Source organism: Seriola aureovittata, chromosome 4, assembly GCF_021018895.1.
Source record: "Seriola aureovittata isolate HTS-2021-v1 ecotype China chromosome 4, ASM2101889v1, whole genome shotgun sequence".
Classification (NCBI taxonomy): domain Eukaryota; kingdom Metazoa; phylum Chordata; class Actinopteri; order Carangiformes; family Carangidae; genus Seriola; species Seriola aureovittata.
In genome coordinates this window covers 9,987,335-10,012,677 of record NC_079367.1, presented here as the reverse complement: position 1 = coordinate 10,012,677, position 25,343 = coordinate 9,987,335, and the positions used below count along the sequence as shown (strand labels likewise).

Below are 25,343 nucleotides of genomic sequence, written 5' to 3'. Positions count from 1 at the left end.
TGTTACCTATAATAATTGATTGATATTTTTAACCATTTAAGTGACCGGATGATATAAGGCAGAAAATGTGTCTTTTGAACATAAAACTAATGAATGTGGACTGAATTGTTAAATGATGATTAATTAGTTTTATACATTTTAGGTATATCCATATACAGTTTTCCTGGTAGTTAAAGCTAGAATGTGTTTTCTTTAGTGTATTTAAAAAATAATGGCAGGTTTAACTTCATTGTTTACAAATATAGTAAAACAACATATGACTAGGTTCCTGTGCGGGAATTTGATTAAATAAATTTAGGGCCCTGACACTATACTGTACTCATTGACACAGGGCCTCAAGGTCAGATAATAAAGGGATCCACCTGGAAACACTTAAGACAGTTGATATTGTGCCTAAGTAATGAATGTTCCCATATTGTCAAAGTTACAATTAATAAAATGGTCACAAACACCTATCACATGGTGAAGATGGGAACTTAAGGATCACTTGGACAGTTGCTTAATTTGCCATGTTGGTAATCTAATTTAACATTGTTACTCTACCATTTTGACTATTCCACTTTGTTCACAGTGAAATCAAAGATTTTGCTTTTGTCTTTTGAAAATCTGGACTTAAGTTTTATTAATAGACAAATAAAATATGGACACCAGATACATTTAACAACAATATTATTGCGTATAAAAACAACATCTGACAAAAAAAATAAATCAAAATAAGCTGCTGTAACTCATCCTCATTTACTCATACTTGTACAATTTAGGATTGTAATATTAATTCAATCCTCAAACAAAGAGTTTTGGAAATCAATTTTATTCTTAATAAAATAAACAAAGCATACTGAAAACATACAGGTCTGCATGTCCACTGCACCTGTAAAACATTGACCAGTAGTGTATCAATATACTGGTCAAAAGTTTTAAAACACATCCATTTTCCAGTTTTTATCAAAATGTAAGCAGCTCAACTCCAGTGAATAATATTAAATGGAACAAAGGTAAGAGATGAAGAACAGGGGTATTAATTTCATATACGATTTCATCATTTTCAGAAGTCAAAAAAATAGCTAACTCACAGGTTTTCTGCAGCAATAGAGATAAATTAAACCTTGAAAGTTGAGGAAAACTATTCACACAGGTATGAATGCATTGTTGGAACAGATAACGTCACTAAACCCACTGAAGCATCATTTGGACATTATTGCACTACAGGAAGTAGTAGTGTATATTGCTATCAGAATGGTGAGAAAAAGGTAAACAGAGTGGGCCGAGGATTCATCCTACAGCAAGATGATGACCCATAACAGCCTCTAAACCCCATGGAGCTGGTGTAGGATGAACTGGAAAGAAGAGTAAATGCAACATATTTCTAGGAACTTCTGCAACAGTATTGGGAGGAACTTTCTGAGCAATATTTGACTTCCATTGTAGTAGGAATACCATGAGTGTGTTCAGCTACTGGCTGAAAAAAAAATTAGATTAAATTTAGTTCATGAAGAAGATTTTATGATTTAAAAAAAAAATCTACTATGTTTATTTAATCTGTGATTTAATTTCAGAAATAGATATTAAACCACAACTGGAGAAACTGTTACGGAGGTGTTACAAAACTTTTGACCGGCATTATATATTAGCCTACATTAATATATAACATATGAATACCAAAGAAGATAAAACACTCAACTCACATCTGAGTACTACAACGAAATTAGGTCAGCGACATTATTGTAGTACCTTTTCCCCTTTCCAGCGGCCTATATGATACAAAATACAAAATTGATGAAGCAAATCAGCAGATTGATAAAGCAAATTTGGCAACCATCGCTAATGACGTCATGTGCAGGACTCACGACCTTGGTCGGTAAAAAGCGGAGGGGTGTTTGAGTACTGCGTTATATGTAATGTTTAAATTTATTTATTCATTTATTTTATTATTTTTTTAAGAGTGGTTTAGAAATCATATCAATGCCCGATGTTACACTCGAATAATACAAATGTCACTATTTTACGAGCTAACGTATACTTTGGTCTTTTGTTGAGAGGGCGCTCCTCCCCACCCCCTTTTTCCTGTGTTACTCCGCTGTGGCGGAAGTAAGTCGACTCGCTGAGGCCTCATCCTTCCAATGGCGACTGCAAACAGGCTGAATAGAAAGCGGGAGCAACCGTGGAGGGGGTCAGAGCTGTGTAGCCGAAATTAAATAAATATATCATATTCTCTGTAGTCATAAAGTTAGCCTAAAATTTGTTTCTCCTCTCCAAATCACGGCCGATTCAATGGCCAAAAATCGGAACACTTCGCTCCTTGAGTCGGGTAAGCCGCAGAAGTAAACCCAAATGATAGCTCAATTTACAACGATACGGTTCGTGCTAATTGATAACCCAACTGATTTTCTCACGGTTAATTTCCTCACTGTTCAATTTCAGAGCTCTATTACTTGATTTCTCGTTTTCTAACAACGGGTCCATGTCGGAGAGCGGCTGAGGTGAGCTGGCGTGCCTTGACTGGCACAGTGTTGTCTTTGAAAATAGTTGACTAGCTAGTTAATAATAGAGTTTGTTAATAGATGCAGTCTGGTCTGAATCGCCTCTTTTAATCCACTGCAGGTCCTGGCGAGCGAACTAGAGGAATATCAGGTGTGTATCCCCGCTGTCTCTGCTGCTTGTTATCTGCTAGCTGCTATCCGTCGGTGTTGACTGAGTCTGGGCATAAAACTTGTCTCACTTCTGTCGACTTTTTAATACCTCTGTACGTCTCACTCATTTGACATCACCCGGTTTTTTACTAGCTTAATGATGTACCTGCTGGTGTTTTCTGTGCAGCCTGCGCTTTACAAAAAACTCTTGTTTTCGACAGCTTTTGCCCAGGAGACTGGACTGGTTGGGAAACGAGCACCCGAGAACATATGAAGATGTGGTGAGATTTAACTTCATCTCTGTTGCTAAGTTCATTGTCGGCGGTTGTTATTGTCTTGTGACAGGGGACCCTGTGCCCATGCTCGGAGCTTGTTTACGGTCTTTGTTCTTTCTCCTGCTTGGCTACTGTTGGATATCCTTGAGCTGGGAGGATTGACAGGGTCATAGCTCGTTAACACTGGGTTAAATTTTCAGAAAGTGAACTGTGATGTGTTCGCTGAGAAAACGGCGTTTGAACAGAGGGTTTAATATTATTTAGCCCCGACTGTTGTACTGCAGATAGGGTGGGTAGTTCGGCTTCTCACTACGTAGAGACGGCTCCACTGGCCAATCATAGGACGAGATGCGCTGTCTCTGCGTTGTTGTGCATGTGACCGGCGTTGTGATTGGTCCTTAAAAAGAGAAAGTTTTGCATAAGAAGCCACGCCTCTCAGAATAAGAGTTGAGAAGCACATGAAACAACCAGACACCCTGTCAGACATTAATTTTTACAAAACTGCAGCTCCCAGAAAAGTCTGAAATTGCTAGTATTACATAAGATAAACATCGTAAAATGTTATGTTTATAGTCAGTTTTACATATATGGATCTCAAATTAAGCAATATATAACATACCAGAATGGTTTCTTATTTTCATGTACCAGACTGTTTGTATTTTATGATGTATGTGAGAAGTGTTCTTAAAATGAAAACCACTGAAATATAATATATAACTGAAATCCTGCAGACTATATTGACTGTCATTGACTATATATATATATATATATTTATATATGTCATCTTCCCATTGCTTATTTTGTCTGATCACCAGTCTTAAATGCAAATGCATTCAATTTACAATAATCCAAAATAAAGAAGAGCAGCAAATCCTTACATTTAAGAAGGTTGTTTGGCATTTTAGTTTTATAATTGATTATCAGAATAGTTGGTGAATAGTCTTTCTGTTAATTGACCAATCGTTTCAGCAATGATCTGCATTCAGTGTCATATCACTACTGTGTATTTGTTTGCTGTCACAGGTTGCAGCCAACAGACACATTGCACCAAACCATTTGCTGCAGATATGTAAGCAGATTGGACCACTTCTTGACAAAGAGGTGCCATCATGTGTCCCAGGAGTACACTCTCTCTTGGGGTCCGGAAAGCAGTCAATGCTTAGGACCCCAAAAGGTACGCATTCGTCAAAGCTTCTTTTAAGTATTTCTGGGTACAGAACTTTATGACACGCTTTTTTTCCTTAGTACTGACTATGCAGTGGAAATTATACTTACACTGATGAATATTGAGTTTCACATAACATGAGGGTTTGAATAGTTTGGGCAGTCATAGGAATTGATACATTGTATTCACCACACGCAGCTGGTAATCAGCTGAATCATTCTCTGAACTTTCTGTTTTGTTTTTCAGACTGTGACAGTGTGCGGTTTAAAGCTTCATCATATGCAGCCCTTCACCGGGGCAGACCACCAGAGAGGCCTTTGAACTGCAAGAATCCTCCACCCTTAGGTACTTCTGGCTTGCTCGAGGCTCCTTTGTGGGGAAAAAAAAGAAATGAAATGAAATGGACAAATGGATGCGTTAGGATTTATCACATGTGCTTTTCATGGTATTGCTTGGCACTGTTTTTAAATGTCTCCTCCCACTAACCATGCATGTGACGTATGTGCTGACAAATCACTGAATAACTGGGTAATGTGCACATTTACGAATCTGAAGACTTCTGATTGAACCCTAAGTTACACACTGTGTAGACTGTGTAATGCACTATCTATTATTCTTTTCCCTGACTGCCAAATTTAAGTAGACGGCATTTTGTCAGTTTATTTTTGACAAATAGCAGTGTGGTGCATTGCAGTGACTTAGCTAGATTGGGTTCCTTAATGCAGCCTGTTACACTGCAGTGGTTGTTGGTAATGACATGACTGTTATCTTGATCATAAGTCATAATCATCAGGTTTGCGCAGAAGTACTACAATTTTTTTCCAATACTTTACCTGCCTGATTCTTCAGGATTTCCAGCGCTTCCTTTTTGGTCCTGAAGTTGAGGCATTTATCTCCTGCACACTGCTGCAGAGATTCTTGTTATGCCTGTTTGCAACAGTGTTATTTTTATTTAAAACCTATCCTTCCTCAGGGAAAGTAATACACATGCAAGCTTTTTGGTTATTTTGTTCATTTAAAAAATGCTATTGAAGTTACGCAGCTGTTAGTAAGCCACCTTTTAGAAGGCGAACAACAAACGGGCCTCATTACATGCTTAAAACAACTTCATCTTGAGCCTGTGAGAACTTAAAGCAGAAAAAATATTACAGATGGATTCATGTTGCTTTGATTTCTTTATTTTGTTGTCTCCCATAGTAACGGATACAAACCAGATACAAACCAGATGCATCTGACTTAGAAGCAGCGGTGATATTGCTATTGTTTACAGATCAGATTTGAATAAGGGATGGCATGATTAGGATAAGAAGAGATATAAAACAAGTGAGCGAGAAACACAAACTAAACTAAAATGTAAGTTTACTAGGTGCTGTAATGAGAGACATAAGATTTATTGAAAGACAATGTATTTACATACTTTTAATCCCAAGAATAACAGCCTCTTATATGTCCATATGTTTCCTTTCATCCCATGGTTATGCCCCCTCCATTCCTGCCCACATTAGAGTAAATATATCTCACGCCCACTGTATTTGTGCTGATGCCAGTCCTGTTGCAGTCCTGTAATTTCATCACTCTTCTGATGATTGGCATCTTATCGTCAACAGTGAAGGTGCATCGCGGGAGAGAGCTGACGGGAGCGCAGCGCTTCAGCTCCATCAATCCTGTCAGCAACTATGAGCATATGCGACTGCATAGGCGGATCCTGGGGCATCTGTCTGCAGTGTACTGTATCGCATTTGATCGCTCCGGTCTCAGGATCTTCACAGTAAGATGGAATTTCTCAGCATATCCCCCCACTCAAAAATAACCCCCTACTTAATGTGCTGTGATTACAGTAATTTTAATTTTGCTTTGGCTCTTTTAAAACACTGATTAACACAAAACAAAAATTGTATACAGTATTCACATTCAAGTTGAATATGCCTCAATTGTTTTATCTTAACCTTGTGCAAGACTTGTCTTGTCTATTGTATGCTTCAATAGAATTTTAAAGTAGAAGTTTTTTTTTTTTCTTTTTTTCAGGGCTCGGATGATTGTTTGGTGAAGATTTGGTCTTCGTTTGATGGAAGGCTTCATTCGACGTTGCGAGGACACTCTGCAGAAATCACAGACTTGGCGGTTAATTATGAGAACACATTAATTGCCGCGGGAAGCTGTGACAAGACCATCCGTGTATGGTGCCTTCGTACCTGTGCTCCTGTGGCTGTGCTGCAGGGGCACAGTGGATCCATTACCTCCCTTCAGGTAAAGGAATCTCCATCAATATACTAATATGCTGTCATTTTGGTTATGTTTTCTTTACAAACAATAGTAATTAGTATCTTATGATTGTGCTAAATTGTCTTGACTACCTTACCAGAAATCAGGCAGTTGTAGATATATTACTGCTCTGAAAGCAAAGAAGCAAGATTCATGAATACCCTTTTTATATTTCAAGTGTTTCCAACCATGCAGCTCTCATAATTTGTTCGAGATATCTTAATTGTACTCCATTTCATTAGTTAAATGTTTCTAAAATGTAGATCTTACTAGGTATGTTTTCATTGGAGTCTGCAAAGTTTAAAGAAAAATTAAAAAAAAAAATCACAAAGAGCTAACTTGAATCTGTGTCCCAGTCCATCAACTCATGCTATGCAGATATAGGACAGAAAAGATTACCTAATTAGGACTGTCTGTAACTTTGGTACACGGTGCATCTTTTTCTGCTTTCCACCTATAACTGAATAATTTTATATGCTGTATCATATTTTCTTAATGAACCAGAGGCTTGAAACACTGGGTAGCAGTGTTTTTCCTGCACTGACAATGACTGAAATAAAAAGAATGAAGCATGTTTCCATCAGCCTTCATGTCATCTTCTCTTCATTGCTATGGCAACTTATGCCTCAGCAAGTGTTAAACATTGTTCTATGCACAATGCCAAAACAATGTTATTCAGATCCAGAGAAACTGTCAATAATTGTGAATTTCAAGCCACAGAAAGTTTGTATTGTACACCATAAAATGAAATGACTAGTTAATTTGCATGTTGGTTCAAAATCAGGATTTTGGCCTGACTTACATAGTAAGAGGGGAAAGTGTTAATATTTGACTCTCGCAAAATATATGTCTGTATGATTTTAAAATAATGTTGTCAGCGTAATTCAGGTAACTGATCTGTGAAAGTCTTGTGTTTTCAGTTCTCACCGTTTGCCAAGGGCTCAAAACGTTACATGCTGTCCACTGGAACTGATGCTACTGTCTGCTTCTGGCAGTGGGATGTCAACAACATCAACTTTAGGTGAGTGCTGCTTGTTAAGTAACAGTATGTGTTTGAGAGCTTTTCATTAACAAATATTCTGTCATAGCACTTAAAAAAATTATGAAATTAATAATCTATTAAAAGTTTTTTAAAAAATCTCTTAAAGCAGCAAAAATTTAGAATTCAAAGGAAACACTCACATTGTGGCTATTTAGAAAGAAAAACAACATTGTTTTGTTTGCTTTTGTATAAGTTAAACTAACAAGTCTCTTAGCAAACGTTGTAACATGCTAAGTTGTAGACTGTCATGTGAGTGGGAGTTAAAAACTCAGTTACTAACTGAAGCAAGCCTACAGCTGACACTGGAAAACTAGCCAAACTGGGTTGACAGTTTTTTGTTCTGCTCCACCACTGCAACTACACTGATGAGCCATCTGCATTAAAACTGGTTTTAATGTTGTGGTTGATCGGTAGGTAACACTAATATATCACCTTTCGATATACAGTGTAGGTTAATGAAAAGTGCCTGCTTTGCCTTAATTAGCTGAAGTAGAAAACGGCTACTTGTACAGCAATCAACCAGGTAAAAGTATAAAACAATTAACCGAGTAAGACATCAAGAGAGAATTGGACTAAATGGGTATAAAGGGACCCCTGATCTCCTCAAAGTATGTGGATGAGCTTTATCTGATATAAGAACCTTGCACCTGTCCTGACCTCAGTCACATCTGGCATCCTGAAGTTGACATGCTGGTTAGATGAGATGAAACTTTAATTGACAGTTTTGTTGAAGGATGGACCAACAAATAAGACTGCTCTGTTTTACTGTGTGATTCATTCAAATGCCCCTTTCCTGTGAGTAAAATTGTCTCTACTATCCTTCAAGTGATCGGCCACACAAATTTACAGAGCGGCCAAGGCCAGGAGTTCAGACTGTGTGCTCCTCATTCAGTCCAGGTAATGATTCATTTAAGGAAGACATTCGTATGTAAATGCTGTTTGTTTTGAATGAACCTGTATATATTCTTCTCAATGTGTTTCAGCATAGCACAATTATCATAGTTAGCATCTAGCTAGCATGTAATTATGACAGACATACAGGTTAAATTTCTGGTTTAAACACTTCAAACTGATTTTTTTTTCTCAGGTGGGATGTTCTTAGCAACAGGAAGTACTGATGATGTCATCAGAATATATTACCTGGGATGCGGAAGTCCAGAAAAGATATCAGAGCTCCATGAGCACACAGTAAGAACCTTCTTAAGAACTGATTAACATTTATATGGCTGCTGCAGCACAGAACATACTCACATAAACCTTCAGCTGCACACCAGCAATAACACCAACACGTAATAATCGTTCTCCATATTTCTGCCGTGTCTGTTTAGGACAAAGTTGATAGCATCCAGTTTTGCCACTCAGGTGAAAGGTATGATAAAATTACTATATTAATTTGCTCTATTGCACCATGTATTTGTCATGATAGTTAATAGTGAATTATATGTAACAGTCGCTGTTACTGTCCTGGCTCAGGTTTGTGAGTGGAAGTCGTGATGGAACAGCACGGATCTGGAAGCTCCATCAGCGGCAGCAGTGGAGGTGCATCTTGCTCAACATGTCTGCCACTCTTCCAGGGTAAGGACCAGCTCTGCTGTTGTAAACTAGCGTGGATGAAAATGATTTAAGTGCAAAAGGCTTTGGTTTGTTCTCAGTAATCGTGTAATGAGACGAGGAAATGCATTGTACAAGCAACAAGATATGAAAGAACAAGATTTTCTTTTGCTGTAAATAGTAGCTGGAAGATTTGTTAAATGAGACACAAGCAGTTGCTTTCTAGGCCGCCTCAAAGAGCTGTTGGAGCATGTTGAAGTGAACCAGGTGCTGATGTCAGCTGAGGAATCCATTTACCCAAATGTTTTATTTGTTCAGTTGTCATGTTGTGTAAGTCTTAGCTCTCTCATCTGTTTGTAAAGCATTGACTAACATGTCATGAAGACTTAGCATCATTTCCAGCTCAGGACTGGAAGATGTTATTTGCAATACCGTTATTTCTGAATAATGATTTGTGATTGTTGAAACCCTAGGGTACTGTAAATACTATACTACTTCTTGCTTTTTTGCATAGCAGCAGCAATTCTTCCTGGAGAGTAGATGCAGAATGTATATGTGCCAATGAAGTACATTACTGAAATATGAATATAAATCTAGCTATACTCTCAGTGCCTTTCTTTTTTTTTTTTTTTATAAATCCTTGAAAAAACAGTGTTCACCACCCAGAGCTTGTCTGTCTGTCTTGGGAATAACTATAAAAGCTGTACTGGCAGTTTCTATAATTAGCTCATCTGCCAAACACATTTTCACTGCCTTTCACAAGTAACATGTAATCATCAAAATCAAAAATCATCAGCATCACATAGCTTTAGTTATTTGTTTATACAGCTGAGAAAGTCATTCATAGGTCAAACTAAATGCACCCATTCTATTTAATCTTTGATTATTTTTTGTGGTAAATCTGCTGGGTTGCTTTGGATTGCTTTATTTGAGCATAAATGAAAATACCAACTTGTTCGTCCTCCCCAGTACAGTGAAAGAAAACACAAATTCACAGGATAATGCTGTGGAGGGGGAGTAGGTGTCAACATGCTCCTCGCAACAGGAAACAAAGTGGAAATTCGTGGGGAATCATTTCCAGAAACACTGACATCATCAGATACAAGCTGCCACTTGTGTTGAGTAAAGAGTTGCAACCTAGTGTGGTGTGTGTAATTTCTAATTTTATGTTGTTTTTTTTTTCTTATAGTGCTGAAGCAATGAGTGAAGAGGAAAGCTACTTCAAACCCAAAGTCACCATGGTAGCGTGGGATCGCCATGACAATACAGTCATCACGGCTGTTAACAACCATCTCCTCAAAGTGTGGAACTCCTACACAGGACAGCTGCTACATATCCTTAAAGTAATTGTGCACAATGTTGTCTTTCTCCTAATAAAATTTTGAGCATAGTGGATGTCACAACAACCTAATCTAACATTCACTAAGTGACTAATTTTAAAACCAGAGACTAACCTGAACATTTTTTTCAGGGCCATGAGGCTGAGGTGTTTGTGCTGGAACCGCACCCTTTTGACCCAAGGATCATCCTATCTGCTGGCCATGATGGGAATGTCTTCATATGGGATCTGCTGCGAGGAACAAACACACAGCACTACTTCAACATGGTACACTGACACTCAGCAGTATCAGAACATGGCGTTGACAGAATCGTGAACACAGCAGTTATATAACACGATGAACAACAACAATACTCAAACAAACAAGACATGCCACGACACACAATGTAACAGATACGTCAATAAGTAACATTAGTTTAGTATGTCCTTGGTAGTGAGGTTGAAACAGAATGTGATTTATTTTATTATATAAATGTACTTTGAGGTCCTGCAGGATCTGAAAGGAAAAAATAATTCAAGGACCTTATAATGTATGGATATTGTTAAAAACTCCTTTGTGTGGAGTTTGCCTCCCTTGTTAACGAGTTTCTATACCTCAGCTGATTTTGTGTTATTCATCCAGATCGAGGGCCAGGGTCACGGAGCCGTGTTCGACTGCAAATTTACTCCCGATGGCCAGCGTTTCGCCTGCACAGACTCTCATGGCCATCTGCTCATCTTTGGCTTCGGCAGTTCCAAGCCATATGAGAAGGCAAGGATACATTGCACATGTATATTTAAATCTTTACACACAGCAATTCATCTTTATTGCCAGGTAAAAACCGCAGTAGTGCCATTTTATAGACAGTGGTTATGTTCTACTTCTATTTTTTTTTTACAGACAAAATAAAATATTACAGCCTTTTTAAATTTAACACTTTGTAAGCTCACTGTATAATATAAAAATGTAACAGTGGTCATCCAAATACAAGCGTGTGTCTGAATAATACCTCATCACATAGCAAAAGCAGCATGGTGTCTTATCAAGCATCTTTCTCCTGGTCTCCACACAGCTTCCAGACCAGGTGTTCTTCCACACAGACTATAGGCCGTTGATCCGAGACGCCAACGGCTTTGTGTTGGATGAACAGACACAACAGGCACCCCATCTCATGCCCCCTCCCTTCTTAGTGGACGTGGACGGAAACCCCCATCCACCCAGGTAAACATGACCTTTCAGTTATACAGCAAACAATATGTTCTCCATCCATTCAATGTTTAGTCCATGCAGGTTCTCAATGCTGTAGGGAACTATGAAAAACTGTACTAAGTATATTAGAGCGGTTAAATTTTGATCCTCATGTATATACGTAATAGCAAAGTCACTGTTGGCATAAAAACAGCTGTCTTCTATTTAAATCAACTTTTTGTTTTGTTTGTGTTAATAATTTTAATCTCAGGTACCAACGTCTTGTCCCAGGGCGGGAGAACATTGCGGCTGAACACCTGGTTCCTCAGCTGGGATACGTAGCCACCAGTAAGACCTTAATTTGACCATAATGAGCCCTTTCTAAAATGTATGTACATTTTAATTCATAAATCACAAATCCCCCCACTCCACTTTCACTGCTTTATCAGCCCCACTCTAATTATATACCCATTATGAAGCTCCGCTACCATCCACTCATGCTCTTGGTCTCCCCATTTGATGACATCTTCAGGTGATGGCGAGGTGGTGGAGCAGGTGATCAGCCAGCAGACTGCTGAGCATGAGGAGGTTGCAATAAGACGCAGCAGCCTTCTGGACGAAGCCATCCGACAACTCCGGGAGCAACAGGACCGGCAGAGCCAGCCTGGGAGAGAGGCAGTTCTGGTTGCTGTAGCAGGACCAGAGGGGCCAGTTGAGGCACAGGGCCCAGCCTTGGCACCAGCACCAAGCACACCACGCAGAGGTATCAATACAGCACCAGTGTTCCATTGGATTGTTTTAGCTGATGTATTGATCTGCTGAGCTGTTGGAAGGCTAGCTGTTTGATTTTTGGGGGTTGGACACAATGTCCTGAAAATGCAGCACAATCATCCACTGATTTTTGTTAATTTCCCTTCATTGCAGTGTCTGTGAATGATCGAGCAGATGTGCAGTCACCCCCTAATGTGGGTCTGCGCCGCAGTGGACAGGTGGAGGGTGTCCGGCAGATGCACCAGAATGCTCCTCGCAGCCAGATGGCCACAGAGAGAGACCTGCAGGCCTGGAGACGCAGGGTGGTGGTGCCTGAACTGGCACCCAGCAACTACAGGTAGAGACCTAGCAGTATTACCTTTTTCCAGCTACAGCTGAGATATGCAGAGTGTGATTGGAGATGTTTGTGCTCCTTCTGGACCTTTCTATTGGATATTGTTTTTGAGATGACACTGTTTACACAAAAGACGAATGATTACTTGTTGTGATTGTTTTAATATGACCTAAATGGAAATGGATCGTACTCCCATTTTAGACTGGATCAATTTTTATATCATACCCAACTCAACAATTCACATATTCATTAAAAAAAAACACATTTTCTTTAGAAAGATAATTTGTCATAACTTGGTTGAGTTGGGCCTTTGTTTCATGACATAAAAAACATTTAAGAGAATGTGAAGGCAGCCCAGTTTTTATCAACAGACAAAAGGTCCAGTATCATTATTTATGGAATTAGAAGGTATGGTATTAACATCAACAGACATGTGAGAGATGATTATGGTGTGTGTTTTACATATATCAACATTTTACAACGTTTAGATTTCTCTCAATTTTGGTGGTGTTCCTCTTTAATCTTAAACATAATGGAAATTTGTTTTTCAGGGACCAGGAGGACATCCGAACAGCCAAAGGAGATGAGGAGGTGGCTCTGTACAATGCAAAGAAGAGGCGCATTATCTACAGTAGCTGTCGAGTAGGTTTCTTGTCTCTTCACCAATATAAGAAGTCTTAAATGGCAATTTTAAAAAATGGGTTGTGTACCCCTATTCTGTGAATTTTCATTTTACACTTTGCATTGTACTTGAACCCATCTGCAACATGGATATAACAACATAGTCATGACAGGTGCTGTGTTGGATGGTATCAAAATACTATATGTACAGTGTGTGTTTTTTCCAGTTCACAGCTATTTCCATACAAATCTTTGCACCGGTGTTGAGTCCATCCTATCTGTCCTTCTCTCCCCCCAGGATGATTCAGATGATGAGCCTCCCACTACGAAGCGAGCACACGGCCGCAGTGACACAGTGGATTTCATTGACTTCTCATGTGAAGAGGGAGAGGAGACTGCAAGCTCAGAGGGACACTCTGAGGTATCATGTTTTCCACTTTTATGACTTTGAGAAAAGTGTCATTTACAAGCACCTGAGGTCTTTTTTTTGGGGGGGAGATATCAAGCGATTTCTTGTTTTGAATCTATTCAGGACAATGACTTGGATGGGAGTGAATTGGAGTCATCCAATGATGAGGAGGAGTGGAACAGTGACAGCTCAAGGTATGATTAAATGGATGCACTTATTAAATATATGTAGTACTTGGTACTTATGCCAAGGTCTCCTACTGCACTGAAGCTTTTGTGAGGTCCCTCACTTGTAAGTCACTTTGGATAAAAGCGTCTTCCAAATGAGTTAATGTAAATATATAAAGTTGTATAAACAAGTAATTCTTTTAATTTGTTTGAACTTGTTTAGAGTACCAGATAAGAGTTTTCTCTTATTCACAAAAACCTAGGGTATAAACTATTTAAAATTGACTGTGATGTTAAAACTTTGTTACTCCTTTGTGTTGTCTTAGGTGGCAATCTCCACACATCTGGTACCCCAAGCAGGTTGAAACAAGTTAGTTAATTAAGTTTTTGTATTGCCTGTTTTTCTCTATGTAACTTAAATGGTGATTATTACTCCTTTTTGATTGGACAGCCACACATCCAGCGAGTACTCAGACTGGACGGCCGATGCTGGTATCAACCTGCAGCCCTCCACCCCATTGTCATCACGGAAACGAGTGCAGCGCAGACTCAGCACTTCCGAGGAGGAGGAGGAAGAGAATGATGATGAGGAGGAGAAGCAGCAGAGTGACGAGGAGGAAAAACCTGAGAAGAAAAGCAAAGAGAAGGCAAAGAAATCAAAGAACAAGGCACCCCGGGTGAGTGGTTAGACACAGATATCCTACTCCCCTCATGAGATTACTAATCCTGATGTGTCACTGTGTGAATCGTAACTGGTTAGTCATTGCCCAGACTTTGCTTTAGATTCTGTCATTTCAAAACAGGTTCATATTTACTCTTTTAACATTATCCATCTTGGTGCTCTAATCAGCGTCCAAAGGCCAGACCATCCATCAACAGAGAAGTGTCCAATGAGTTCAGGCCCTCTCCATGGATCACTGATGTCATTCCCAGGAAGTCTCCTTTTGTTCCCCAAATGGGTGACGAGGTATATGCTAATATTGGGATCTTTTTACAGAGCCATGGTGTTATTATATGAGGCAACATAATCTTTTTTCAATCCCCCCAGTTTCTTTTCTGTCTCCTCAAATATAAATCATTATTTTTCCAGCCATAACTTAACATCTTGTCAGGAAATCTTGCTCCTTAAAACGACGAGATCAAACTTAATTCTTCTTTAGGTCATTGCCTTATCACAACAGCGAAACAGAAGCAGAGAAATGGATAAAGCTACTTGGAGAAACAAAGAAATGAAACATAAACAAAATGTGAAGAAATTCAAGTTTCTGTTAACATCTTGCAGATGATTTTAAACTGTCCGCAAACTGTGGTATGTGAAATATGAAATGTTTTTACATATTATTAATGGCTTGGATTGTTCCTAAATATATAACAAAAAATGGATATAGTCTAAATACAAATCTTTTGATGTCTAGCATGGCATCATGAGCATCCTGTAAAAATAAACTGCAAAAATTATGATTATGATCATCATGTCACTCAGTTACTTTCTAAGATGTGAATCTCTCTGTTTTGTCAGGTCATCTATTTTCGGCAGGGACATGAAGCCTACGTTGAGGCTGTGAGCCGGAGTGAACTGTACCACATCAACTTAGACAAACAGCCCTGGAAGAAAATGGAGCTGCGGGTAAGAATCGAAACATTCCTGGTAGAAGTGTTTGGAAAAATATACTGAATTCTAAAAAAGTTGAGGAAGTTGATTCTACAATGTCATCACCCAAGTCACTAAAACCACTTAAAATCAACAACACATTTCTCACATAAACATCATTAACATCATGCCACTTGTGCCACAGCACCCTCTGGTTGGTTCAAGCCACACAGGATAGCCTTTGTTGCCCTTGTGCATCATTAATGCACTGGTTTGTGGTTTGTCTCAGTGGACCAGTGGCCCCCTCTGACCACTGCTGACCAGGAGCACCACACAAACCTTGATTTTTCTGAGATGCTCCAAGGACAGTCATCTAGCCATAACAATTTGACCCACCTGCCCGTTCTCCTGCATCCAACACTTTATCTACGCAAACCGACTGTTCACTTACCGTCTAATGTATCCCAGACCTTGTTGTTACAAGATTAAGAATGTTGTTTGCTTAATGTCTTTGAGTGGTCATGATGTTGTAACATATCAGTGTAAGTAGAAATCTTGGAAATGCAAATTAATCGAAACTCTACTGTATATTTTCTAGGACCAAGAGTTTGTGAAGATCACTGGGATCAAATATGAAGTCTGCCCTCCAACTCTTTGCTGTCTGAAGCTGACCCTTATTGACCACGGCACTGGCAAAATCTCAGACAAGTCGTTTTCTGTCAAGTAAGCAGCTCAGTTTCATTAAGTGGCTCTCTATTGAAAAACACATTAAACATGATTCTCATAATCATCCCAACATGAAGGTCGCTTTTGCCTGAGTCTGATATGAACTGAATTTGCTGTATGTATTTGCTCTTTGAAAAATAATAATGGCTACATTTGTGTGATGGGTTGCTGTTATGATAAATATAAGTTTTCTGCTTCCAAAATTTTCAGGACAGGATTCTGTTTTTGGTTTTGAAATACTGGCTAAATTTCTGGTGTAGTCGTTTGTTTTATAAAATGAATGAGTATTTATTAACATGATTCAGCATCAGTTTCATAAAGACCACAAATCTTTATTGTACTTCGTCATTAAAATGACTGATTTCTCCAACAGGTATCATGACATGCCAGATGTTATAGATTTCCTGGTTTTGAGGCAAAGTTATGACGAGGCACTCCGTAGAAACTGGCAACCAAGTAAGTTTGTGCACCCCGTTAGAGATGTTAAGTCTTTGTTTTCACGCCAATTAGCATATTCCATGTATCTATTTCATCAGTTTTAAATACATGAACCTACACAGAAGAAAGGTGCTTCCCAGAGTGAATTTAATACTTTTATGTCAACATTTCAGAAAAGCTAATATGTATTCTGGTGGAGACCCTTATTCCAGCATGTGGGTTCTTTTTAATTTTTGCATTGCTTCTTAGTGTAGGTGCTGATAAATGAAGATCTGTTGTTTTTCACACCTGCATAAATAGATGTTTTTCTCCTCCTGAATTTGATAATATTTGCTCTGTTGCAGACGACAGGTTTCGCTCAGTGATAGACGATGCCTGGTGGTTTGGGACCATCGTCTGTCAGGAGCCCTACCAACCAGAGTATCCTGACAGTCTCTTCCAGTGTTTCAAAGTCAGGTGGGAAAAATGCACAGTTGTTAGGACAGGATAACTTGGAACACTGTGGTTGTGGCACCATTACCAATACTAAGCTAGTTTCTAATACACTGATTGACTGACACTTCTGTCACTATTTAAAGACTGAAACAATGGCATGATTTAATTAATTAATTAATTTTATTTATATCTGTATTAATTAAACATACTTTTACAGACTATCCACTTGGCCATGACTAATCTGTCTGCCCCCTAGTGGTCACAAAGATGCACTGCAGTGTTTATGGTTGACACATTTACATTGAATCAAGATCATTTATTCATCTCTGCTTTGTACTGTGTACAGAACATCGTGTCTATGACCCTTTGTGTTCTTGTAATTACAGTAACATTTATTTCTATATATCTTGTTAATGATGTTTAACAGTCTTTAATTAAAGAAATAAAAAAGAGGTAGCACTCAGTGCTGCAGATATGATAGTTGACTGTAGCAAATCGTCTTACACCAACTTTTGTGTGTCCACCAGATGGGACAATGGGGAAACTGAGAAACTGAGTCCTTGGGATGTGGAACCTATTCCAGATAATGGTAATTAAGAACTTTTACTTACTGTCACCTCTATAGGCATCACGGTGTTTTCTCAAAAAGTAAGGTTAAAGGGGTTTCACTGGGTATTGAACAAGTGTATTGCCAATGCTGTGCAGCCCAGCAGCCAGAGACAGAAGGAGGTGGTATCCCTGTGACAGCAGATGAGATGAGCGAGCTGATGTACAAACCTCTGCAAGGAGAGTGGGGGGAGAGGAGCAGGGACGAGGAGTGTGAACGCATCATTGCTGGCATCGACCAGCTCATCACTGTCGGTGTGTATACGATACATACACAGACATGCTTTAACTTTGTTAAGTTTGCATTCACTCACATACGTTCTCATTTTCACTCATTCACTCACATCAGGATATATACAGGTCCAGTCAACTGTGAAAGGTTTCCTTCCCAGTAATACTAACATCATCACATTGTGTTCTGCTACAGAGATTGCAGCTCCCTTCTCTGGTCCCGTGGACTTGATCCAGTATCCCACCTACTGCACTGTAATTGCCTATCCTACTGATTTGGGAACCATCAGACTGCGACTCATGCACAGATTCTACAGGTCAGTCCCACCAGTGTGTCTTTCTTCCACATGCCTGTTAATGCAAACTGGTCATTTATGGAGTTATTTGTACTCTTGACTGATCTCTTGATCTGTCTTTGTCTTTTCTTATTTTTTTTGCTTTCTGAAATTCTACTAACTTAGATTTTGTGCAAAACTGTATATTCACTGAACCTCTGGTGGTCCACAGACGCCTCTCAGCATTAATTTGGGATGCCAGGTATATTGCACATAATGCCCGCACTTTCAATGAGCCAAGGAGCAAGATTGCCCACTCTGCAAAAATCATCACAAATGTCCTCCAGAAGTTTGTCAAGTAAGTTCTTCTTCTTTGTATTGTAACTTAACATTATGTGTGTCATAATGATTAAATTGATCATTGGAGAACAACAACTGAAGGGATTGACATCTATAGAACATGTGATGATAACCAAACTATAACACAGAAACACTTAAAGAAATCGTGTTCTAGACAATGATGTCTCAATCATATTAATATTTTTCCTAATTTCCTCAGTAATCCAAGCTGCACAGATATCATGGAGATTTACAATGCTGTGGAAGAGATGGATGATGATGAAGAGGTAAGTGTACCTAAGTAAATGGCTCACATGTAATAATATTTATATACTGTACTAGTCAAATTGTTACTTGTTTGTCAAGCAAATACAGATAGATTTTTTTTATCTTTTTATTTTTTGCATATAATCTGTCCAGTTGATTTAAGTCAATAAGGAGAGATCTAGGAGAAATGATTTAGGAGACACTGAACAAACAGTTACAACTGAACGTTCAGATGGTTGTTTTCCATTTTTAGTTTAGTAGTTTATGAATGTGCCCTCAACAGTGGAACATTAAATTAGCAGTTCAATATCAGTATATTTCATTACTGTCTACAGGATGAGGACACAGAAGCACCAGGAACCTCAGCCGGACACCGGTTACGTCAGGTAAATAGACAGACTGTGTGTGTGTGTGTGTGTGTGTGTGTGTGTGTGTGTGTGTGTGTGTGTGTGCGTGTGCGTGCGTGCGTGATAAGTCTCATACAAAGGACTTTGACCGCATTTGAAAACAAGACAACCCAAATTAAGAATTAACAAACATCACAACTATATAATTCTTACTGCTGTCTGAAGACATACTACCTGTATGAGAAAAGAGATGACAGTTTGGTGGCAGACTGACTGTTAATGATTCAATAGCAGCAGAGTAGCATGTATTACATATCTCCTCTCCTCCATAAATCTCCATATTTGCAGCGCTCTGTAGAGGTGCTGCCAGACAGAGATGCCTGGAAGGAACAGTGCAAGAATCTGCTCAACTACATATTTGAGTGTGAGGACTCAGAGCCGTTCAGACAGCCTGTGGATCCCGAAAACTATCCAGTGAGTTAACATGGCACGCTGGAGTCATGCTAAATGTGCTGTGCGTTCTGTGTTTTGGTAAAGATGAAGTCTAAATCGTGTTTTGTGTGCCTGTCCAGGACTACCATGTCATTATTGATACACCAATGGACTTTGGCACAGTGAAAAGGACCCTGGAAGAAGACCACTATGAAAACCCTGTAGAGCTTTGCAAAGACACCCGCCTAATATTTGCCAATGCTAAAGCCTACACACCCAATAAACGCTCCAAGGTAGGGGAGTAATTAAAGCCTGGAAAATTTATGTCATTTATGTTTGAACACTATACTTTATATTTTAGTTTGTCTGACCAATCTCTTCTATTCTCTTTCTATTCTGTCATAGATTTACAGTATGACCTTGCGCCTCTCTGCCTTCTTTGAGGAGCAAATCAGAACAATCATATCCGAGTACAAAACTGCCGTTAAGAGCAGTGATAGGCTCCGCCGCAGTCAGCGGTTCCGCAAGAAAATGCAGCAACAGGATCAGTCCACCGCCACAACAAGGTCTGTTTGAGTTGTGCCTCTCCTCAGCTAACATGCTTAACAATTTAGTGGATCGGTGGGCATGTACTCTATAAGCCATCTGGAATAAGCACTTGGTTGTAACTGTGTATTTTTTTTCCTCAATTGTACACTTATAAAAACAGTGATGTTTCAAAGTTAAAGTCAGTTAAATTTATAACTAAATAAAAACATACATTCTTCTTTTCTCAAGTCAAAAGAGGGCTGCAGTCAAAACTCAGGAAAAAGTGGAGTCGACGTCAGTGACCAAATCTACCTCAGCCAAAGTGTCTGTTCCTGAGAGAGCCAGGAGGAGTCGAAGCAGCAGCTCAGGTCACAGCTCCTCCGAGGACGACTCCGGCTCCAAAGCTGCTTCGTCAACACCAGGTACAAAAGAGACTTGTCCTTCTAATGATAAATTGATACTTGAATTATAGTAAATCATTGAACCGTTGCACCGGGTTTGTCTCACAGATGACAAAGCTGGTTCCAATTGTTGGAATGAAAATACTGCATGGCTGTAATTGTCAATTAATTTGCTTAATCCCAACTTGCATTAAGCATCGCTGTGCATTCATACCTAAATACTACACACTAACCTTTTTTAGTTTGTAGTCTGATTGCATTTCTGACTAATCCCGCTGCATATTAATAGTAGAGATGGATTCTGTCTCCTAAATTATTGTGAAAGTTGTTTAGAAACTGAAAGCTACAGTCTGAGGATGATTTTCACAATATTTTTACAACCCCCAAGTAAACACTGTTGAGAAGAAATACTTTTAGAGAGTGTGTTTCTGAAGTGCATTGACATGTCTCATAGCTCATTAGATTAAATCTTGACATGATTCAGTGTTTTTCTACTTCAGAATCTGACAGTGAGAGCGAGTCAGAGGAGGAAAAACGTCCTGGTTCCTCAAGGCACCACCAACGCAGACACAAAGCAAGAGTTACAAGAAGCAATTGTGCCAAGCAGAGGAAAAAAGGTCAGGAATTAAGTTTTTCAGTGGGAAATCCAGTTTTGAAATGTCATGCCTTGTAATTAGATTTAGAGAAAAAACAGGAGATCATAATGCCACATTCAAAAGTTGTGTATTTGAAAAAAAAAAAAAAAAGGCCCAAAAATGATGAAATGGAAATATGAAATGGTTGCCAGTTGCAGAGAGCGATAGTGAAGAGGAGGAAGACGACGATGAAGAAGAGGAGGAGGAGTTTGACAGTGAAGGTGAAGAGGGTGAGGATGGAGAAGTGTCCTCCCAGTCTTCAGGTCGTCGCTACCCCAGCAGGAGTAAAAACAGCAGGAGTACACGGCTGACCAGAAACAGTGCTGCCGCAGACAGGAAACGGACAGGTAAACGCTACAGACAAAACTCTCCTAAACGCAAAGCCCTGTCAATCACAGTTACACATTTTTAACATCCCTCTCCGTGGCTTGATTTCAGAGGGCAGAGCAGAGATGAACGGTCACAGCAGTAGGTCATCTCGCAGGGAGAGACGTCACCACCAGGACTCTGACAGAGCCACGTCCCAGGGCTCGGACAGGGAAGAAGAGGAAATCACGGTCCGCAGATCACTCAAGAGGAAGACAGCGAGAGCAGCTGTGAATAAGATCAAACTCCTAGATGTGTCGGATGAAGAAGACGATGAAGAGGAGGAGAAGCCAAGGAGGAGCAGCAGCCGCCTCCGCCATACAGCCCGTGCCAGCAAACGCACTGCAGTGATCCAGAGCAGCTCAGATTCAGATGGAGAGCGGTCAACACGGGGTAGGCAAATGCTTTTCTTTGTACCTTTTAAAATACATATTTAAATTCTGAAAGAGTAGGACACTCATGGAAAACACAGATTGCGCTCAGATCTCTCAGTGCCTCTGCATTTTTATGTTTTAGGCAGTTTATGGGTTAGATTTTTGCTCAGTTCTGCTCTTGTTCCACCTTCTAGCTTCTCGGAATACAAAAAAATCAGGTCGTGAATCCAAGGATGAGGAGGATGGAAATGAAAGTGATGCTTCATCCTCCTCCCAGAATCAACAGAATGGCAACACGAGGTCCAGTAAACAGAGGACATCAAAACAAGCTGCTAAAACAAAGGGAAATGGTGAGTAATGTACTCATTAGTCATTTTTAGTTTTTGCTTTGTAGTTGTCACTTGCTTAGAATTTTTTCCCTAATTAGTTCGTTTTTTCCTTTCTTCTGCAGATAATTTGTCCCATGTAAACGGACACAGTGCAAAACATCACAAGTCTGACAGCAACTCTGAGCAGGAGGAAACTGCAGAGGAGAGTTCCGGAGAAGCTGAAGAGGAGGAGGAGAAGAAACAGGTGGCCGTGTCTCGGAAACCTTCTAGAAGCACAGGAAGCACTCCAGCCAGGAAAAAGAGGATTACAAGTGAGGAGGAAGAGGAGGAGATAGAGGACACTGAACGCAGGACCACACGACACAAACCTCCTGTAAGCTCAGATGAAGAGGACAAAGACCACAGTTCCCAGAAACACCCACACCAAAATGGAAGAAACATGGAGGAAGCAATCCACAAGGACCCTAAGAAAAAAAGTAAAGTTTCGACATCAAAAAACCAAGATAAACAAAAATCTGCCTCAACTAATAAACTGGATGGTGCAGAATCAGATGAAGTCAGTGATTCTCCAAAGAGATCCAGCCCACGCAAGAAAAGACTGAAAAAAGACGTAGAACACGAAGAAGAAAGCAATCACTCCAGTGAAGAAGTTGAAACAAAGACAAAGAGGTCAACACGAAACAAGAGCAAATCTAAACGGCCTCATGGCGACACCTCAGCCTCAGAGAGTTCTGAGCAGGAATACAGACCCAAGAGGAAGTCGAAGAGGAAACGCTCCACTGGCTCATCAGATGAAGAGTCGGATAATTCAGATAACACATCAAATAGACGGCTGAGTCTCCGGGCCCTACCAAAAAAGAAATACATCAGTGACAACTCTTTTTCTGAGGAAGATTCTGCTTCTGTGGGCCAGGGTAAACAGAGGAACGGCAGGTGTAATAAGAGAGAGTCTAACAGGACCTCTCCCAGTGAAACCAGGAATCAGTCTTCCAAGAGAAAACGTATTTACACTTCAGACTCTGAAGATGGGGAGGAGGACAGAGAGAAGGAGCCAGTGTCCAAGAACAATACAAATAGCAGGTCAGGCTCATCAAAGCGTCCCAAAAGGGAATCCAAACAAGGGGATGGCAACAGCAATGAAGAAGACACCTACTCCCAGTCTGATTCCAGCGAGGAGGAGGAGGAAGATGTCCGTCGTTCAAAGAGCGGGAAAAAGAACTTGAGGCAGCCAAAACACAAACGAAAGGAAAGCTACAGCAGCAGCAACCACAGTTCTGACTCAGAAAGCGAGCAGTCATCTTCAGCCTCTGAAAACTCATTTGCCAGCTCAGGGTCCCACAGCAGTCCAAAGAGGAGAAGTCACAGACAGTCTGGGACTGGAGAAAGGACTGCCAGCCGCCAACTAAGGCAGCGCCGGCAACGTGCTGCCTCAGGGGAGGAGGAGGAGGACAGCGACGAGTCATATAGCAAATCGCAGCGAAAGACACGCGTGAACACCCGGAACCGGGGGAAGCGGACGGTAAATTATCACGACAGTGAATGAAGGAGAGCGGCTGGAACCACAGGCTTTAGAGGAAAGACAGAGACGGACATTAACTGGAGACCTTAAAGACACTTGATGGCCATGTTATGGTAGTAGCACTGGAGTCCTCGAGAGAAAATGCTGTGAATCTGTTTCATTCAGGGATATTTATATTTTCTATGAAAAAAACATGTTTATAGATGTAATACAAATTCAAGCATTTGAACTGCTGGTTTTCACAAGGATACAGAGCAAAATACCACCTCCCATACTGCTTGTTGTGATTTGGCCAGCAGAGTAAACCATTCTGGGGAATCTTGTCAGCTTGGGTGCTATCTAATATACCTCTGTTTAATCAAGCATATTGCTGGCTTGCACTAAGATACACTGTAATGAGGTATTTCATACACTAGTTTTGCATTAGAAACTCAGGGGTCAACTAAGTTTACTGTAGTCTCAGACATGCAGTTGTTTTTTTGAGCTAATGTAAGGAAAAGAAACAATTCCAGGTCGGCAGATGTCCAAGCACACTCAGTGGGACAAAAACGAATCCATGTTCAGACTTTTGACTACAGCACTCCTTTGTAAATCCACACACTTAATGCTTGACTGTATTATGTTTTGATATGAGCCAAATGAACGAGTATGATTTTTTTTCCCATACATTTCATTTTTTCATTAGTTTTGTGTTGTATTCTAGTAAATAGATGTAAATATGTGATTGGGAATGACATTGTCTGAAAGGGTTAATCAGTCAGTAGCAAAGCATTAATTTAAATTTGAGGGTGTTTTTTTTTGTTTGTTTTTTTTAGTTTTTTTTTTTTACATTTAACTGCATTGTCTTGCCATATGTCACAAATTGGTACCTTTTTGCCAAGTACAAGTAACCAAATGTACTTAATGCAAAATACTGTGATTTCTCATATTGGGAAGACCTTTTATTGTTGTCCTGTGTTACCTACTTTCAGTATTAAATTCTTTTTCAGAGTTGACTTAAATGTTTTGCCAGTCACATGGTTTAGTTTTGTTTATGGGGAGGTTTCTAAATAGTCGCTTTATGACATTTTGCTTAATGTTTTTCGTACTACACCTTTAATAAACAGATTTCACAGGAAAACTATTAACGCAATGTGGTTGTGGAGTGCAATGAATGAGTTATTCCTCCTATTAATAAAGACATCATTTCAAGGTGTATTCTTTGTTGGACTTAATCTTACATATTGCCATCACAAACATGATGCACCTGGAGTTAATTCTGCAATCTATCATTTTGCGTTGCGGTCAGTTTGCAGTAGGTCTCTGCTATTTTTGTGTGTCTAATTTGCGTCTGAAATTTGATTTATGAGCTATTATTGTTTTGAGAAGTTCAGCTTGTGAAATTAGATTACTGTATCTCTGCTTCAAAGGATTTCACCTAGATGTTAATATGTCAAAACTGAATGGTATGTAGACAATCATGATGCATTCAGTTTTGATAATCTATGGTTCATGGCGAAATGCCCCTTAAAATATTTTAAGGGATTCCCGGAAGACAAAATAATTGATTTCTTGATTAATAATTCACCAGCTGTTTATCAGCTTCCAGATGAAATAACGACTAAAACTGATTACCCATTTAGCGTTCTCTGTTTTCCCTGTTTACAATTTCATGGTGTTATTTGGACTTTTGTTATCCGCATACGTTGTATGGTTATGTTACTTTTTTATACAGTTTATAAATACTGAGGTAAAGGTGACGAACAGTGTATTAAATTTTGGTGCACGATA

The 25,343-nt window shown here is 39.6% G+C and overlaps 1 protein-coding gene across 1 annotated transcript; it reads left to right on the top strand.

The window, feature by feature from the left end:
- The first annotated feature begins 843 nt into the window (after nucleotides 1-843).
- On the top strand, nucleotides 844-24,768 carry brwd1 (bromodomain and WD repeat domain containing 1). Its single transcript, XM_056373370.1, has 44 exons — nucleotides 844-2,308; nucleotides 2,422-2,480; nucleotides 2,602-2,631; nucleotides 2,852-2,911; nucleotides 3,929-4,079; nucleotides 4,317-4,415; nucleotides 5,678-5,838; nucleotides 6,096-6,317; nucleotides 7,253-7,353; nucleotides 8,201-8,271; nucleotides 8,462-8,562; nucleotides 8,703-8,743; nucleotides 8,848-8,949; nucleotides 10,115-10,268; nucleotides 10,397-10,531; nucleotides 10,887-11,015; nucleotides 11,317-11,465; nucleotides 11,704-11,780; nucleotides 11,965-12,195; nucleotides 12,357-12,540; nucleotides 13,089-13,179; nucleotides 13,457-13,579; nucleotides 13,691-13,761; nucleotides 14,186-14,411; nucleotides 14,585-14,701; nucleotides 15,254-15,361; nucleotides 15,924-16,048; nucleotides 16,425-16,507; nucleotides 16,834-16,945; nucleotides 17,452-17,513; nucleotides 17,630-17,785; nucleotides 17,958-18,078; nucleotides 18,269-18,394; nucleotides 18,596-18,662; nucleotides 18,978-19,028; nucleotides 19,338-19,463; nucleotides 19,562-19,714; nucleotides 19,827-19,987; nucleotides 20,199-20,371; nucleotides 20,851-20,967; nucleotides 21,138-21,332; nucleotides 21,424-21,744; nucleotides 21,920-22,075; nucleotides 22,177-24,768. Exons 1-44 carry the CDS (start codon nucleotides 2,272-2,274, stop codon nucleotides 23,595-23,597), a joined length of 6,756 nt encoding a protein of 2,251 aa, XP_056229345.1. The 5' UTR covers nucleotides 844-2,271; the 3' UTR covers nucleotides 23,598-24,768.
- The last annotated feature ends 575 nt before the right edge of the window (nucleotides 24,769-25,343 follow it).